The sequence below is a fragment of the Thermobia domestica genome, chromosome 4 (assembly GCF_964235325.1).
Source record: "Thermobia domestica chromosome 4, izTheDome1.hap1.1, whole genome shotgun sequence".
In the NCBI taxonomy this organism is placed as follows: Eukaryota; Metazoa; Arthropoda; class Insecta; order Zygentoma; family Lepismatidae; genus Thermobia; species Thermobia domestica.
Window position 1 is genome coordinate 114102038 of NC_137457.1, and position 18203 is coordinate 114120240.

General features: G+C 33.8%; 1 protein-coding gene across 1 annotated transcript in view; it reads right to left on the minus strand.

The window, feature by feature from the left end:
* The window catches only part of LOC145682845 (uncharacterized), a 251069-nt gene that overhangs the window by 63580 nt on the left and 169286 nt on the right, over nt 1–18203 (minus strand). Inside the window, exon 4 of the mRNA XM_081754210.1 lies at nt 11564–11649. Within this exon, the coding sequence (XP_081610336.1) occupies nt 11564–11649 (86 nt within the window). The remainder of the gene's footprint in view (nt 1–11563; nt 11650–18203) is intronic.

An 18203-nucleotide genomic window follows, 5' to 3' on the forward strand; every position in this document is an offset into this window, starting at 1 on the left:
TCCGAGATTTTAGATGGAAAACCTTCTATTTCTAACATCTTTCCTTTTTCTGTTGTTGTATCTTTATCATAACAAAGTTGCGGTCTTTTGATGCATCCAGTATACAAGACCAGTGATCTGCAACCGGCGTACCGCGGCGCCGGAGTGCCATGGCAAGGTGGAAAATGTGATACAAAATTTTACACATCGTAAGAAATTATTTTTGAGTTATTATTATTGTTATTAGAGTCTATGATTATTCCAGTTACTATGCTTCATACGCTTGTATAGTATTTCGTTCTCTCTCGTATCATATTCTCTATATATTAATTTCGTCGGTTGTTGGAACAAAAAACGAAGATGTTTATGCCTGCTACGCAGTGACGACATTCGAAGGGACCAGGGGAACGGGCGCCTTCCGTCCTCGTGACAACCCCCCAGGCATGCCGTATTATCATACAGCAGTTTTTTGGTACACCAAAATATAAGTGGGTTTTCAAAATGTAACTGCCTATTCACACACACCCCGTCCCCCAAGAAAGTAAAGCTGGTGTCGTCACTGTTCCTACGGTGCGTGTTTCGTAAAAAGTACAGAAAGCTAATTATAAGATATCGGAACTTACCGTTAAGACCAATAGATCACACACAACAGCTGAAACGTTGTTAATGCTACTTGTAAAAAGATGCTGAAAATAGTCCTAGGCTCAGCTAATAGTGAAATTCCAAACTTCCTCTCTCAGCCGACAATCGGTCTTCGAGTTCGTTTTGAGCCAGGTAAGAGGACGAAAGATACAATTTTGTTATTTAACGGACTCAGTGAAATGTAGTTCTTAGAAGGAGGGACTATAACAGAGGCCAGATGTTGCATTGATGTCATTCTCCGTTATGTTCGTTTATTTCGTTGAGCTATCGGTCCAAAGTTTTGTTTTATGAATGTCAATGCTTGTCCGCATTGTACAGCTACCGTGGCCGCATTCCTTGAGGAAAATGATATTCATTTAATCTGATGGTCAGCGTATTCCCTGGGGTTCAACCCATAGAGCGTGCTCGGGATGTTCTAGGGAGACGTGTTGCCGAGCGTATACCTCCACCAAGTACTCTTCCAGACTTTCGGCAACCTCTCACGATAGAGTGATAGTCCCTGCAACACGTACTGCTTGCCAATCGTTTTCAGTATGCTACGTCGCTGTCAGTAGTGCGTTTCTCTTCGAGGAGAGCATATTCCATATTGAATCCTGAATACGAATGCTCTACTGTCCTAGTCTTGTTGGCATTCTGGACATAAGGTTCAATATAAGATACGGTTTCCTTAAATATTGGCAGTATTTGATACACTGTTTTAGTACAGGCATTTCATGAATAAAGTGACTATAGTGTTACTTCATGTATTCTATTGCTGACTCTAACCAACATTCACGAAACCTGGCATATGAATGTTTTAAGTCACTTTAAATTTGGGGCAGGAGTGTATTATTTTCCTTATACTTTCTAAAAGGATTAAAAATTTGATGTGTACATTATCTTAAAGTAAAAATGAAAGCATGCATTAAACACATACCTACACATAAAGGTAAACATATCTGCTAAAATAGTATCCCATACAAAATGATACAGAAGTAAGTTTTAACCTTATAGAAATAAAACTGTAAAGAATATCTTGTAATTATGCTACAATTGCTTTTTATCCAAGTGTTACGGTTTCTGTATCCTAGATCAAAAGCTTCATATTGTAATACCTTCTATGAATGCTATGTTTCAGTGGTGAGCAGGGACGCCATTTCAGATCATGTTAGATTTGGGGTCATGGAAGGGGTGGAGCAAGATCGTTCATCGACATAAGAATTTCACGTTTTATAGAGTATATTATAATAGTATACGATTTATTAAATGATCTGTATTTGTAAATACTAGGAGTGACAATTAGCTTCTATGCCCTTCCAAAATGTCGTTCCTGCTGGTGAGGAATTTTGTCTTCTAAATCCGCGATTTATTTTACGAATCTTAAATTTTAATAAAGTCACTTAAAAATTTGGCATTTTTAATAGATACCATTTATTGTTATTTTCGTTTACATGTTATTAATGACCAGAGTAACCTTAGTGTCCTCTTAAGAATATAGAACAGAGAATACTGATAGAGAGATACAGAATATAGATAGATATAGAGATATAGAATACTGATACGAAGCTAAATCTGCTGATACCTCAGTTGATTAAGTTATGATAAAAAGGCAAATGAAACTTTATCCAAAACGAAATTATCAACAAAACTTTTAAATACATTTTTCTTAGGTATTGTTACGTTTGAAAATAATTGAATTATCCAATGGTTCGTAATGGCCTAATATTTCATGATAAAGGGAAACATTCCAGTAAACACTACAATGAGGAAACGTGATTGCGCGTCGTGACACGGGTACTGCTGAAGCTCTAGGCTACTCAATCGAGAAATATGAAAAAGTAAAAAGTAAAACAAGGTGTCTACTGAAATTCCAAAATGAAATTTCCGAACTTTTATGTGACCTTTTCTTTACCAAATCATAAAACTTCCTAACATTACAACAGTAAATTTGGGTGCGAATTAGGCCGAATTTTCATCCATACGATAGAAATGTACATTGCTTGCGATTTGGAAACATCTAAAGCCGACCATAGACATTTCTGGTGGTGAATTTTGACATATTATAGAACAAACTTCTCCAATCTGTACGTATATTTGCACAGTTAAAAACAATAGATACCCGAAAGCTAAATTTCGTGACTTTTTCGTGATTTTCATTACCTTTTTCTGATTTCTTGACTTTCGTGACATTCGTGACTTTCGTGACCGATAGACACTTTGTAAAAGAATAACTCCTCATAGTTGACAAAACGTTACCGGATGAGCACAGAATAACTCCAAATAAGCATGGGCGTCTCTTGAATGTCATAGTTAATGGGTACAATAAAACATTATAATGCGTGTAGACCTAACGAAAGTTATGTTGAGATGATAAGGTAATTGGAAGGATATTTGAATTAAAAGTTTCAATTTCAACTTTAGACTTCCAAACTATGCTATACATAAATATCGGAAGTGTTACAAAACGGCTATATCCGTCCTTCCATTTGGGATTAGGGCAAAACTCGTGATATATATCGAGAAATGGTTTTCGAAAATCGATTCAGCGTCTCAAGGATAAGCACCATCTTATCCTCCGTTGATCCACTATTGAAGTTCTAAGTTGTAAAAGTCAACCTTATGCAGTCTCAACATTGATCGCCTAAAATAACACAGTAATAGCAGTAATAATCAAAAATCTTTTCAAGACTTTTTGCACTACTATGATTGCTGTAAAAACCAGATGAGCTACCTCTAAACATCTCGTATCATTGGCTACCACTCATGTAACTTCTCGCTTGAAAAGAGCTGCAGAACATGTTGTTTTCGGGGATCAATTCAATTTTTGAAAGCTTTTAGAATCTTCATTCATATGGTATTATTAAACTGATATTATAAATTTACTATTACTTCTGGTTTCAAAAATATCCAAAAAAAATATATATCGAAAACCAGTTATTTAATCGATTCAGCGTTCCAAGATATATTTTTTTACTCCGTTAATATCCTGTTCAAACAGAAATTGTAGAAATTAAGCATAACAGAAGTCTCAAAAAAGAATCTGTATTTCTTTATTATAATCCGAAATTGTAATATTTTACTAAACTTTCCGGTTACAATAGTGATCTACAAAGAGGGAGGGAGAAAGAGAGAGAGCGAAAGTAAGATATAGAAAGGTGCGCTTTCAGTAATCTATTATACTGCTGAAGAACAGATTCAATCGGCTCTGATAAGTCTCTACTCAAACTGGAAGTAGTAGAAGACAACCGTATCCGGTTTCAAGATTAATTGCCAAAGAATAAAAGCTTCAATATATAACGACAAGTTGTTTTTTGGAATGGATTGACGGTGTCAAGGACATATATCATCACCCGTGTCCGTCTGCTAAAATCGGAAATGATTACTATACTTTTTTCAGATGAAAACTCACATGAGCGGTTGCCAATAATACGCGAAATTTCTAGGTACCGCGACAGGTATTGGCAAAAATCATAGTAGTACGAAATTCCGTGTATCAGTCATCTCCGCCACAAAATGATGGCAACGTCGCTTCATTGCTATTGAAGGAGCAGAAAACCATTTCAAAGCTATTTAACTTGAGATTCGAAAAGAGCTATAATTAAAGATTCAATATCGATATCCGTACAGGAAGAAAACGTAAGGTATGTCAGGAAATTTTTTTTTTTTTTTTTGAATTTATTCGCCATTCCAAGAATATGTCCCATTTCCTCCGTTCACGCTTTTCTAAAACCGAAAGAAGTAGAAATTAACATTTTACGGTTTCAACACTGATAACCATAGAAAGAAGACAGTAACAGATAGCGACAGGCGGTTTTCTAGATGTAATTGAGCATCTCAAGAAAATATACCATCTTCACTCTCTCTCTCTCTCTCTCTATTAAATCGGAAATGGTAAAGAAAGTACTACTGCTTCTAGTGTCAGTATTGATCCGCATTGAAATAGAACTAAAAGATATGTATGAGAATCGTTTTTTTTTTTTTTTTTGATCAATTCAAGGTCGCAAGGATCCATGGCGTCTTTGACAATTAAAATAGGAAGTGATCAAAGTAGAGAATGGAAATGGATAGGGAAAAGTTGTTTTATGTATTCCATTCATCGTCCCAAGAATATATTTTTTCACTCTTATCTCGGCACTAAAAACGAAACTAGTAAAACCGAATACTACTTCCGGTTTCATTGCTGATCTCCATAGAGCAAATATGATAATATATAGAACTTTTTTGTTGTGTATTCATCGTCCGAAGAACATGTTATTTCTAATCTTAGTCCTCTATTGTAATCGAAAGCTCTATATCTCGTGCAACCAGTTTTAATATTGAATGTTCATAGTTTCGAAGTCTACTATGTTCACGTTGCGAAACGAAATACAGTTGTTGTCTCTACTTCAGTATTATGCAATTCATTATAGATCTTTACCATCACAAGTAGACCACTTGAAACGAATTTTCATCGTTGCGATTCTCAGCAATTTTGTCATCCTTATATGCGAATTGTCAGCTTTAATACCATCATAAATTGTAGTATTTGTCATTTTTACTCTCCCATGTATTACCGCCTCTCCCACAATACAATTTGTACAGCAGTGATGGCCTAACTTATTTGTCTCTCCAGTTACGTTATTTTTTCTCTACTATTCCCTATGGGCTCTGGTGAGTGGGATCCCTGGTTTGATTACGCCAAGTAAGCGTTGTGGTGGACAAACACTGTGTGCGTGGGTTTTCTAGGGGCTCTTCATTCCTCCCATTTTCGTCAATCCACCATTTCATAACCATTACTGCGTCCTTTAGCCTAGCCGGCATACTGTGGCATGTAAAAGTGATAGATTACGTTTCACTCCCAATGGGGTCTTTGGTTTTACGTTTTGCATAGCTACGGTCGCAGGTTTCCAACACAAACATTCTGGATAATTTTAGTTGTCTTCTTTAGTTCCCTTGTAGCTAAATCACTGTCGTTACAGTCTTCGATCCAGAAAAAATTGATTCTAAAATCATGACTCATATAACTCAATAAACTCAAATAACCATTTTAAACATTTTGTTTCGGAAATTAGTCATAAAGCATGCTTCAGATTTGGTTTACAATTTCTTTATTATATTGGAAACTAGCTTATAAAATCTTACGTTCAATGTATATTATTGTAAGTAAAAGAATGCAAGGAAACTGACATGAGGTTGGTACATACTGGGGAAAAACTGATTTATTGCAGGCAAAATACGGAAAAAACAGGTAATTGTTTTTTTAAATTATAAATAATATTATTTAAATTATAACTTTTTAATTCTCTTTTATTCCGCTGATTACTAGTTTTGGAGTTTCGTATAGAAGGCGTAAGCGTATACGCTGTATAAGACATTCAAAGCATGCAGATCCTACAATTTTCCTTCCTAGATAGGCAACTTCGCTTTGAGAAAGATGAAACGATCTTGTAAATCACACCAATAATTGTGATGTTGGTCATAGCCTCCTTTCAAACTATTCTCAACCTATTTAACCCAGTTCCTTAATGTACAACGACAATCTTGGAAATGTACGTTTATTCTCTAATCAAAATCAAGTATGGGAGAGTGAAAGAAGAAGAACAAGTGGGGTACACATTTTCAGTGTACCTGAGAGCTTTGTTGACGTGAGAGTCAATGTCTTATAAACGACTATTTGACATTGCTTACGGAAAGTGCAGTTGCTTAAGCAAGCTTGGCGACATTACAGTTTCAAAAATCGGGATCTTGGACAAGAGTTATATATTTTTTATAACTCATTATAACTCATTTAATAATAATTCATTGAATATACCTGTGTTGCACGCATGCCCATGACAGAACAATATCACGGATGCATAATATAATTTTTAAATCCTGGCCTTCTTTTCATTCGATTTTTCATCTTATTTCATAGCAATGTATATGTGGCTTTTGCGCATTGCGAGCAACAGAAGAGCTCAAGATGATGGATGTTGCGAGATAATTTCTTTTACTATTTTTTTAAAGAAATAGATTGTTGAAGCTACATTTAGCTATATCATCAGTCAACACTGGAACGTAAACACAGTTGAACTTTATCGACAAAAGAGACAAAAAAATAAAAGTAAAATTAATGTCCCTTTCTTCCACTGTAAGTAATGACGATACCCCCTTCCATTTTAAAAGCACTTTTAAACTGATATAGCAGACTAACCGTAAATCTTTTCCCCCTTTTGGATATATTGAATGAAACTCACAGTGTGCTCAACAAGATGGCATAAAATTCGAAATTTTTCCCAAAAGTGGACATCCCGCATTTCCCCCTGGACTTTTCAAAAGTTAATTAGACGGTTACTATCTTTTCTTTAATCGAGTTCTTTCACTAATATTTTTCTTCGTTTCTAAATTTCTCAGCTGGGAACAGTTTCGAAAGAATCATGACCTTTGTTGATGGTCGGGAATTGGAATACTTGGTTTACAATTTTGGTACAAGTTCTCAACAAAATTACTCATTTTCCCCTTATTTTTTTCTGTGAAGATTTGTAACAGCGTGTTAATGTCTTTACTCTCTGTGCAGGATACTAGGTGGGGTGAGGTTTTGCATTAACTACCCATTCCGCAGGTGCCGGAAAACTCGTTTGTAGTCAGTGAGTTTTCTTGGTGTTCTACTGTTTCATAACGGAGACTACTGGACCATAACATACCTGATTCCCAAAAATGACGATATAATCATGGGCACTGGCACAATAGGTACGTGCCCGCACAAAATCTACTGAAAACAGGATATTTGGGTCTACGATGACACAGAGCTGTCAACATGTTTCACTGTTGACATTGTGCCAAAGCGTCATGATCCAGTATAAAGGACATCCATGTCAGCTCATATTCATGTCATGTATCTAGGCAGATAGTTTGTCGACGGCAATTGAGGAAAGTGCTATTTATGTTTCTCCATTATTTGCTCCGCAGTCATACTAGGATTCAGAGTGACAATATGCGGTAATGCTTGGCGAGATCTGTCAACGGCGGTTGTGTTCCTTCACTGTTTCACTTCGCGGATGAGGATTTGCTGTCAGTTTTGTAGGTTGTAATTACTTTGGACACTGTCCTTTGCGGCACACCTAACAGACCTGTATGGTTTGTTCCGCTGGTCGAACTTCACGGTGCAACAATTTTCCTTCCGTGATAAGTAAATAGAACTCTCATTTTACACTAACATTGCTCAGCTCACTGTCCATTCAAGTTCTAATACCCCTCACATAGTATAGAGTTGGCCGTAATACGCCACTACCATCGGCTCAGATCTGTGGTGGCAACTGGTCTTTGGTGACCCAGATATATGACGAGTTTCCAACTCAGGTGTGACTGTTAAATAGTAAGCATTTGTAGATCTGGAAGAACAAATATTGGTACGTTGGGTATATGGGCATTGAGAGGAAGTTTATTTAGTGAATTCGTTGATATCCCATAGAAAAAACAATTAATTTCGGATACTCTTATCAAGACGTACTGGACTTCCGCTTCCCGGGTTCCATTTCTGGTGGGAGCTCATCTGGTTAGGATCCCGCGTTAAGCTGTGTTTCACGTTTCCTTTAGTCTTGGTGCTGTATAGGATGCTAAGCCCTGAATCAACCAACAACTCTTGCGTAAGGATCAGAAGAAACGGATGAATGTGATGCAGATACGTAAAGAAAGAATGCTGAAGACAAGACCTGCCAACGATGGAGTAAGGTTGGGTTTTCGAAATCAAAAAGTTTCCAGTGTACTAAGTGAAAGATGGTTTTGTGTATTGAGAAAAGAGAAACTGTCCTGATGATTTGCATCCAAAGTAAAACCGATATAAAATACAGAAAGAGAAAAAAGGGACAAACTAATAGTAAATATTACCATTTGAACGCCATTTAAACGCCGGGTCGGGAGGAAAGTCATGTCCGTAAAACTTAAAAAGTTTTGTCGTATCACACGGAGACAAGAAATGTTAATTACTGTTCTTATTTTTCTTCTTAACAGTCAGAACACGAGAAAGTTTTACGTCCGTTTGTTTTACGCAATATCACTTTATTTTTACTGTCGTAATTTACCTTACTTTAGTAGATACCTTTAACATATTGTATTCATATTTTGATAGTTGAGCAATACTAATATACATAGTGCACTAGATAACAAATATACTGAAATTCACAAGTTTTCTTTATTTTTTCGATTATGCAGCTTCTGGTTAAAAAATAAATATACCTAGGTACTGTCTTCTTACAAAACCTCATTTGTATGTTTTTCAGCAATCCAATTTTAAAATATACAAATTTGCTTTTTCTACGATACAAATACACAATCATATAAAGTTGTACTATTGCAGATAATTAAGAGGTTAAATAGAAAATATCGAAATATTGCAAAACATGAACATATTAAAGCATTAAAAGCATCGAAGAATCGTAATATTGTAATATTGAAAAATACTCAAATATTGAAAAATATTGGAATATTAAAAACTTCAATCTTAAAAGTTTTCGATACTTTAAAATATCTACCAATCGATATATCGAAATATCGCACAGCTGTAAGTGGGACCTGTCACCGAGGATTTTCTTTTAACCACTGTTCCTCTTCGAGGATGTGGTTTCCCCTTAAATTTTATAGGATTTCCTCACTTTGACCGTCAACTAAATGTTGTTACTCGCGACAAACTCAGTATAGTTACCACCTTCACCACACTCACACCATATATCCGAGCTTCAATAATTTGGCCTCTTTGGAAATAGAAGATTTAATTTATTTTACTGTATGACCGCTTGCTCGATACAGGCACACTACTATGCTACTGAGACTCATAGAATACGTAGTTAGCCCTATCACCCCCACCAACAATCAACTTCTCCAGTCGCTGCGTGTCCTTTACCAATCCAGACACCTTACGTGTTTTCTACTCCATATGTTTGAATTAATTTAATAAATCTGTATACGACATATTGGTAAACTACGGTTGTGAGGTTTTTATTTGTTAAAGGTTAAAGTAAATATTTAGTTTATTATTGTTTTTAAACAAATGAGTTCTGTTTGACAAAAAGGGAAATACAATATTGTGAAATTTGGAACATATAGTATGTTTGTATGTATGAATCTGTTATCTGCAAATGTCTATGTAAGTCTTCAATCTTAGACCATTCTAGTGTACCTCTTAGGATACATTTGTTTTTGCTCTTGTTCAAATGAATTAACTTTCGTTTCAGATATTGGTCCCACACCTTCTTATCTGGAGCTACAGAAAGTCGAACTATGTGTGCAGATAGAAGCAATAATTGTGTCCCGATAAGATCATGCTCTGTGCATATGTTTTACGCTAGACTCTCTTCATTCATTTATCACAATCTTTGTTTCTGTTCCCACAGTTTCTGGAAATACTAGTTGAAATATATGCATATACGTTTCTCCAATTCTGATCAATGCCTCCCCTTATTTCAACCTACCTTCTGCTCTTTTACTATGTCATGTGACAGGCAGGCTACTGTGAATCGACGGGACTGCGCAAACGAAAATTTCAAGGTTGTATCGGTACCAACAAGCACTGTGCAAATTTACTTGTGTGTTTATTCCCCCGCACGACTCACCTCCTCTTTCCACTCCCCTTACGTTTCTCCATTCCGTAAGCAGGGATGTGCCAATAAATGCGTTATGCGTCATATTTACACACCGTTTCTTAGTTAAAGTGTGAGACCAGCAGGCGGCAGCTAATTCGGCAGAGTATACACACGGTTTACACACATTTTTCTATAATTATTGGAACCTTCCCGAAATTCGGTCAGGAGGCCCAGGGGGTCGCCACGAAGCCTCTGTAGGTTTAAAAATTGCTGGCATCGGAAAATGTCCCAACAATTATTCCGCTCCCAACTGGTAAGGTGTTAAACCATATGCAGGTAGCAACAAGGATAAGAATGCGGAAACACACACACATACACACACACATGACCTGAACCTATACTTCCAACAAAAAGGTGAGTTTCACAAAAAAATGTTACAATAACAATCGTTGCTTTAATTGGTATAAAATCCTACCACATGGATACCAAGGCTAAATTTCGATGCTGCAATTCTTCAAATAACAACTTTCACGTGGTACCCAAGGCCAAATTCAATGCCTATGGGAAACTTGAATATGCGATTTTCATCCTACTTCTTCAAGTAATTAGCAATGTTGTATCACCCTTAGCAACTAAGCCAAATTCAATGCAGTCTGAACATCATCATCAGCTCTTCAATACATCTATCTAATCAAATAACAACTTTCACATGAAACCCGGTAGGACTATGATCCGGTAGGACTTTCGAGGGTGGGTGCAGTATATCATTCTGTTCAAAACAAACTACCTATCACACGTCTATGGCCATATACGCCTAGTAACAGTCAAATTTTCACACAAGTTTTTTCCCAGGCCTAGCCCGAGTTCCCGATGAGTACTTGTATTGTGTTTGTGTAAGTGAACATTAGTTCATGTAACGCATAAGCGAATATTCACCACCCAACAGCATTTTCTGTTCATCTATCGCATGCTTGGATATGACACTCATTGGATGTATTGGTGTATTTTATCAAACAGCGTTCTGGAAGGATGCTACGAAACAACCTGTATACTAAATACACTTTCTTATTTTATTTAGGTACCGATTTATTATAGTTAATCTCCATTTACGTTACTGACTGTTCTTTAATTCTCCATTAAATGTGCTTTTATTTTTTTATCTTTGAATGCATTAATGTAAATATTGTATGTGTATATGCAGTTTCAATGGAAGATTTGTAGCCATTCTGCTACACCTATTTTACTACAATCAGAATTTTGTGAAGCGTAATGATTCTTTGGGGAAAAACGAATATAAACAAAAATTGTTAGTACATGCAATAAATACATTAACACTAAAGCCTTCAATAAAATAATAAAAGAAGGAAATATATTTATTTTCCGTTAAAGAATAATACCAAAGTAAATAAAATTTCATACGTATTTACCTTGTTTGTAAGGAATGGCGAAAATTGCCAAATTGAAAATTACAGCCAGTACAATGAGGGCTTTAATCATTGCGTCGTTGAGTAACCTGCAAATAAATGATTGTGTTTTTACATACACAATAAATACATGGAAATGGTTATGCTAATCATGTTCGAAAAGTAATAAACCTTTAAACTGTCAGTAATGAAAATGAATTTATATTGTAACTAGTAATACACTTGTTTCTCTATGTTTATAAATTCAATTGGTTAAAGATGTGATCTACATCAGAATTGAAACTTAAATTGAAGCATTTATTTATTTCTGCTTAATTTGTATTGCTAGTATTATACACAGAACAAACAAATTGATAAGGATATGCTCATTTGTTCATTTTTTCACTTTCTTGTTCTCACTGTTAACGAATCTAAGATAAATAACTACGAACACATAAAACATACAGAAGAAATTCCTATTCCGGAATTATCTCCATAAGTGTTGAATACTAGCTAATACGAAAAATTGAAAGACAAAACACAAACAAAAATGAACTAATAGTAAATATGCATATCACCAAGAATTCAGACTAGTTCAACAGAATATAATCTTCTATAGAAGCAAATTCCTTAAGAGTTTATAAGTTGCAAAGAGCAATGCAAGTTTGTAGTTAGTATTTTCTGATAGGGTAGATTTGAACATTTCAATAATGGCCATATGCTAAATACTCTTAGTGGACCGCGGTAATATTTTTAATCTTGTTAATAAATTTAATATCCTGTGAAGGTAACAACCGTACATATTAATCAGTACTAGTACCTCTAAAGGAAGATGTGGAAATTTGTAATCAAGTGACAAACATACTAATAAGCTGGCTACATCGCAAAACTCTTTAAAATTAAAGAAATGGAATTTCGTACTTAGAAACTTCAAAAAATTAACTGCACATTTTCGGCATGTTTCTTTTTACATTATAAGCAGTTCTAATAAATAAAATAATGCGATTTTGGAAAAATTCGAACTCGAAATTTCAATGGAATTACAAGTTTAATGTTCCATGTTTCCGAGAAAGTTAGAATTCTAGACGTATTTTCTTCTCAATATTCAATGCTTCAAAGGCATAACGTTAAAGGTATATATGTCAAATTTTAAATTATACTTTGTGTGCGATTCTCTAATAGATATGTTTGAAATGTCTTACTACCAGAAAAGCAGGTGTAGTTTACTGAAAAGTGAAAATTTAGAAACAAGGATAAGCTTATAAATGTTTGAAAGAATTCTGTTTAATTTGAGAATTATCAATATTTGTTTAACGAATAGATAATAGTTTATAAGCCATTTCTCTGTGAGCAATCCTGAAAAGAGATTATTCTTAGTGTTAGTTTTTCTACGATGATTTTGTTTAAAAAGTACCCAGGATAATTTCACAAGTAAATGTTCCATCACCAAACTTGATATGTAGTACACAAAATGTTTCATTTAAATATTCGCAAGAAGCCGTGTAATCTTAAAGTATTTTAAGTTTCATGAAATCTCTTAAAAAGAAGGCTAATGCAATTTTACTTATAATGTCGTTATTCATTCAATTATAGTTAGAGTAAGTTTTTAATTAAAGCCAATATTCTACTATACTTTTGGTAGTTAAGATTTGTGAAATTAATTAAAACTTGTTATTTCACAGATGGATAATGGTATAAGCTATCGTGTGTATTTTTGTTAATAATATTGATTATTTGCTGGTATATGGTCGGTTTAGTGTTTATGTTACCTTACATTTTTATAATAATTACATATTAATGGAGCACAACCCTGAGGATTTTTACTTGATATGAATGCTAGATTATAACTTCGTTATTTCGACTCAAATCCTAACACAAGTAATAGATTTAAGTAGTAGTTCACAAGATATGACTGCTCGTTGATATTGATTTTTATTCCATTGAAATTGTAAATATATTGATAAAAATTACTGGAGTTTGAATTCAACGAGTGCATATAATTTTAGTTTCATAGTAAGATAATGACAACACTGATATAAAAATGCTAAATGACGTTGAAGGAATGCAATTAGATAATATAAACTATTTAACCGAAAAGCAAAATTAACGACTAATTTCGTATAAGCTTATCCAGACAATTGCTTTAGACCCAGTTTGAGCGTGAATACTCACGCCGATTAAAGGTACCAGGGTCCAGAAAGAATGAGTTTTTTATTATTGAACATTAATAATATTACGCAGTGAAAATTGTGATTTTTAGTAGTGATAGAAAATTATGAAGTTACAACGAAAACGAAGTATATATATACCAGTATTTAACTTGTGTGATCCAAATAATAGCTGGATGGAGAAAAATATTGTACTAGTATAATTTCAGGATATTCTTCTTGGAATATATAAATAAAACACGTCAAAATTAATAAATTATTTCTGAAAATATTTCATCATACAAATAACGATTGTAAGACTGTTTTAAATTGAGATAAAACTGAGTACCTCTTTTTCGCCTAGGAAATGTTTTGATATGTGAATAAGTTGGAACCAAAATAGAGAAAAGAAATTTATTAAAATAATTCCTTAACTCGAAACCACGAAATGAGTTATATTTTAGTGCAGTAAAACCAAAGGTTATATTAACAGATGAAATCGGAAATGAATCTTCAAATAAAGAGCATAATATACTGTAGTTGAATAAATTGAATATAAAAATAATTTCAAATGCTGTTCCCGATAGAGTAAAACATAACTTAATATCGTAATTAATCACCGTTAGCACTAAAAATATTAACAGTAAAAGTATATCAAGAAATAGTCATATCAAAGCTTAAACATTTGCCTATTTCCATATTTGAAAATTATTTATTTACATAATTTGTTTAAAAATGAATAATGAAGAGTAAAGATAACATGCAAAAAATAAACATAAACAGTCTTTATCATCCATAAAAAATATTAAAAATGTCAGAACTGCGTTGATAAAATTTAGTAAAAAGTCATGCAAATGTATAATAAACATTTTGAACAGCAAGGAAAAAGTAAATGCATTGCACAAACTAATCTACTTATTTTTAAGTATCTGAGGAGTTTAATGAATTATTTTGAAATAATGTGGATTGGAAAATATTTAAACATATTAACCACTCTTAGAACACTTTCTAAGCTAATGTTAATATGAACTTATTTCAATTGATATTGTAATGATATAATATCGGGAATTAAAATACAAGATGAGTTGGCTTTGTAGTTCGTACTACGAGAACCTTTCAGAGAAAAGGTGTGAAACAAATTAAAGGTAAATCTAAAATGATTTAATTCAGTACACGAATTTATTTCTAATTTCCAGATAAAGGACGTGGTAAATCATATTTACAAAACATTTTCATTCAGAAATTAAACATGAACTCGTATGACAAATTTATGATATGAACCAATGATTAATTAAAATCTGTAATCTAAATAAAACGAAAACAACGGTTGAGTGTATAGTAATTTTTGCTTTCTCTTGCAAGCATCCAAAGTCGTAAAACTAATAAGTTCATTGGTAAATTGTATGGTACACATTTGCATTGAGGTCTAATCTTAAGAAGACTCAGATTGTAAGTTGACCTCTTTATTTTAAACTCAAATATTTATTTGATTTGTAATGCTTGAATAAGCTTTATATTCATGACAGAATTACGGCCATTCAAACGTAATTCGGTCATGCGGAAGGATGTGTCACCTGAAGAAATCAAAGAATCTGTACTTCCGGAAGAATGTGAGCCTCCTATAGGAGTTACCCTGCAATTAATGAATGCGAGTTTGTTCTTATTCATCAATAAAAATAAAAAAAGAAAAGAAGAAAGAAAAAACGCGGAAAAATTTCCCGCCTTTACTCAATGAAAGATAGTAATACTCTATGCCATACAGAACTGAGATTTCCTTTTTCCTTAGTGGTGTTTTCTATGCTGACACAATGTGCAAAGTTCTCTATACCGTGGCCAAATACTGTAGTAAACTTTAGACGTCCAGTAATTTCTGAAGAATGTTTAAGTTATGAGATTTCTGATGAAAATAATGAAAATACACAAAAATACCATCGATGATATTTTCCATATGAGGGCTGCGGTGGCTAAGTGGTAGAATGTTCAGTTGTATTGTTAGTGATTTTATGTTGTTCACAGTAGGCTGCGTTAGATATTTCCTTTTCATGTGTCAAGATAATTGTTTATGAGAGTTATAGAAACTATCCGAGCCAAACTTAGTGTAGCCGATAGCCTGGGTCACGTGTACATCATATGTGTCCTCATTTTGACTGCTGGAGGATATTACCCACATAAAAGACAGCACATTTCTTGTCTTCACGTGATATGGTTCATGTTCACTTAGTTGTAATATTGAATTCGAGACTCTGCCATTTATGGACCGATTTCAATCATCTTTCTTCCTTTGGAAATAGAACATTATGCTCTGCAACTTTGTATTCTTGCAATTTTCGCGAAGTTTGCGCGAAACTTTCCCGAATAATTGGAAAGAATAAAATGAAGATAACATTTTATTCCATTTTCGTAATTTTCTTTAAAATGTCTAATAATTCAACAAGACACAAAAAGACGCAGAATGTAATAACCTTTCAAATGGTATAGAACGTGCTGAATTTATGTTTAAAACTATGCTATATATTAAAGGAAAGTTATTAGTATTTGTGATTTTAATTGGACGGACTCAGGGTAAAAGGTAACAAGTTATTTTTATTCATTTTCAGGAGAGTCATCTTATTCCCTTTTACTCAGTGTGGATTCCATTGTAGCTTAATTATTCCCTTTTGCACGTTCCTTATACTTGTTTTTGGTCACGTTTTTTTCATAGGGCTTTTCATACAAAAAAGCGCCATTTAAAATACTACAACTCTGTGTTGAAAACCGAAAATTGAAAAAAAGTGACTTGTTACCTTTCACCCTGAGTTCGTCCAATTGTTGTTACCAAAATAAATTTTCCCGCCTTTTTTACCTTATAAGAATATATCTGTACAGCGCAGCTTATGTGCGATGTTCTATGTTCTTCAAGTCTTGTTGTGGAATTTGTTAAAGAACTATACGAGAATAAAGAGGTCACATGATAAAGATCATATTCGTTAGTTTGCCGTATTTAAAAATGGACGCCAAATTACTATATTATTTTTCTAACAACTATGGTTTCCCAGGCGATTTTAATCAAACTTCACAGGTTTGTAGAACAGCAAAACAGAAGCGACAAGTATTTTTTGTAGCGGCCCATGTGTATATTTAGGCGGTATAATACGGCTGTCAAATTGGGACAAAAAAGCATACTTTAGGTAATAGCTCGAAAACGAGAGGAGATACCCAAACGTTGCAAAGAAGCAAGTTGTCATGATACGATAAGCCTTTCTATAACACACAGCGCTTCCACGGGGATAACACACAACATCCGCAAATGGACCAATCTGGGATGAAAACCAGTCACAGAGCTCTATCTATTACGCGGAATCCAAATAATAAATGCCAATTTAACTAACTGAGTATTTTATACCATTTTGTACTATTTAAACAAACGAATGGATACATTTGAGAGACTTATTTAATTTTGTACCAACGAGAAATGCCATTTTAACTACCTCACAAATTTATTTCATCTTGTACTATTCAAATAAACAAAGGATTAAATATGTACTAACCTAAAAAAAAGCGAAAAAGGACACTTGTAATTAACTCAGAATTTAATGTAATTTTGTACTTCTAAAATAAACGAAAGAAGAAATTTGTACTAACCAGAAAAAGCGGAATAAGACCATTTTAATTAATTCACACTTTTTATACCGTTCGTACTACTCCAATAAAAGAAGGAATGAATTTGAATGGAGCATTTAGTTTTGTAGCAACTAGAAAAAAAACGAACAGGGACCATTTTAACCAGCTGTGTATTATATACCGTTTTGTACTGTTTAAATAAACAAAGGTATAAGTTTGTACCATCGAAAAAAGCAAAGAATTTTGCACCTTTTCATACCATTTGAAATAAACTAAGGAAAAAATTGATAAAGTGTTTAGTTTTGTACTAAACAGAAAACAGAACTGAAGAATGAATAAATTTTGGTAGACTACTTTCTTTTGTACAAACTGGAAAAGTGAAGAAGAGCAACTTTAATTAGCTTAGAATTTTATATCATTATGTACTGTTTAAAGAAACGAAAAATGACCATTTTAACTAGCTCAAAATTTATGTACCATTTGTACTACTCAAATAAACAAAAGAACAGATTTGAGTTTTCTGTTTCTTGTATCAACCAGAAAAGGATCATTTTAACCGCTTTATTCTCACTGTTCCCAAATGGGAAAATTTGATATTTATGTTTACTTTTACACGAAAACGGAACTTACGGTGCTTCCTTTGTATTCGTGGCAATGACTTGGTACACACAATCGTCACACTGCACACAATCGTCAGAGAATTGTTTCTTCGTCGGTGTTCTGCTTGAGTTGGCACCATCTGATTTTTGTTGTTGATATAGCGAAATGGATGACCTTCGAAGGTGTGTGAGTTTCCAATTTATTTTTAGTATAATAATGAAAACCACTATAGTTTACATAACTGTAGATATTGTTGAATTTTAATAAAGGAATTGCTTATCTTCCTCTTTCTTCATTCGTTTCATAGCATACTTATT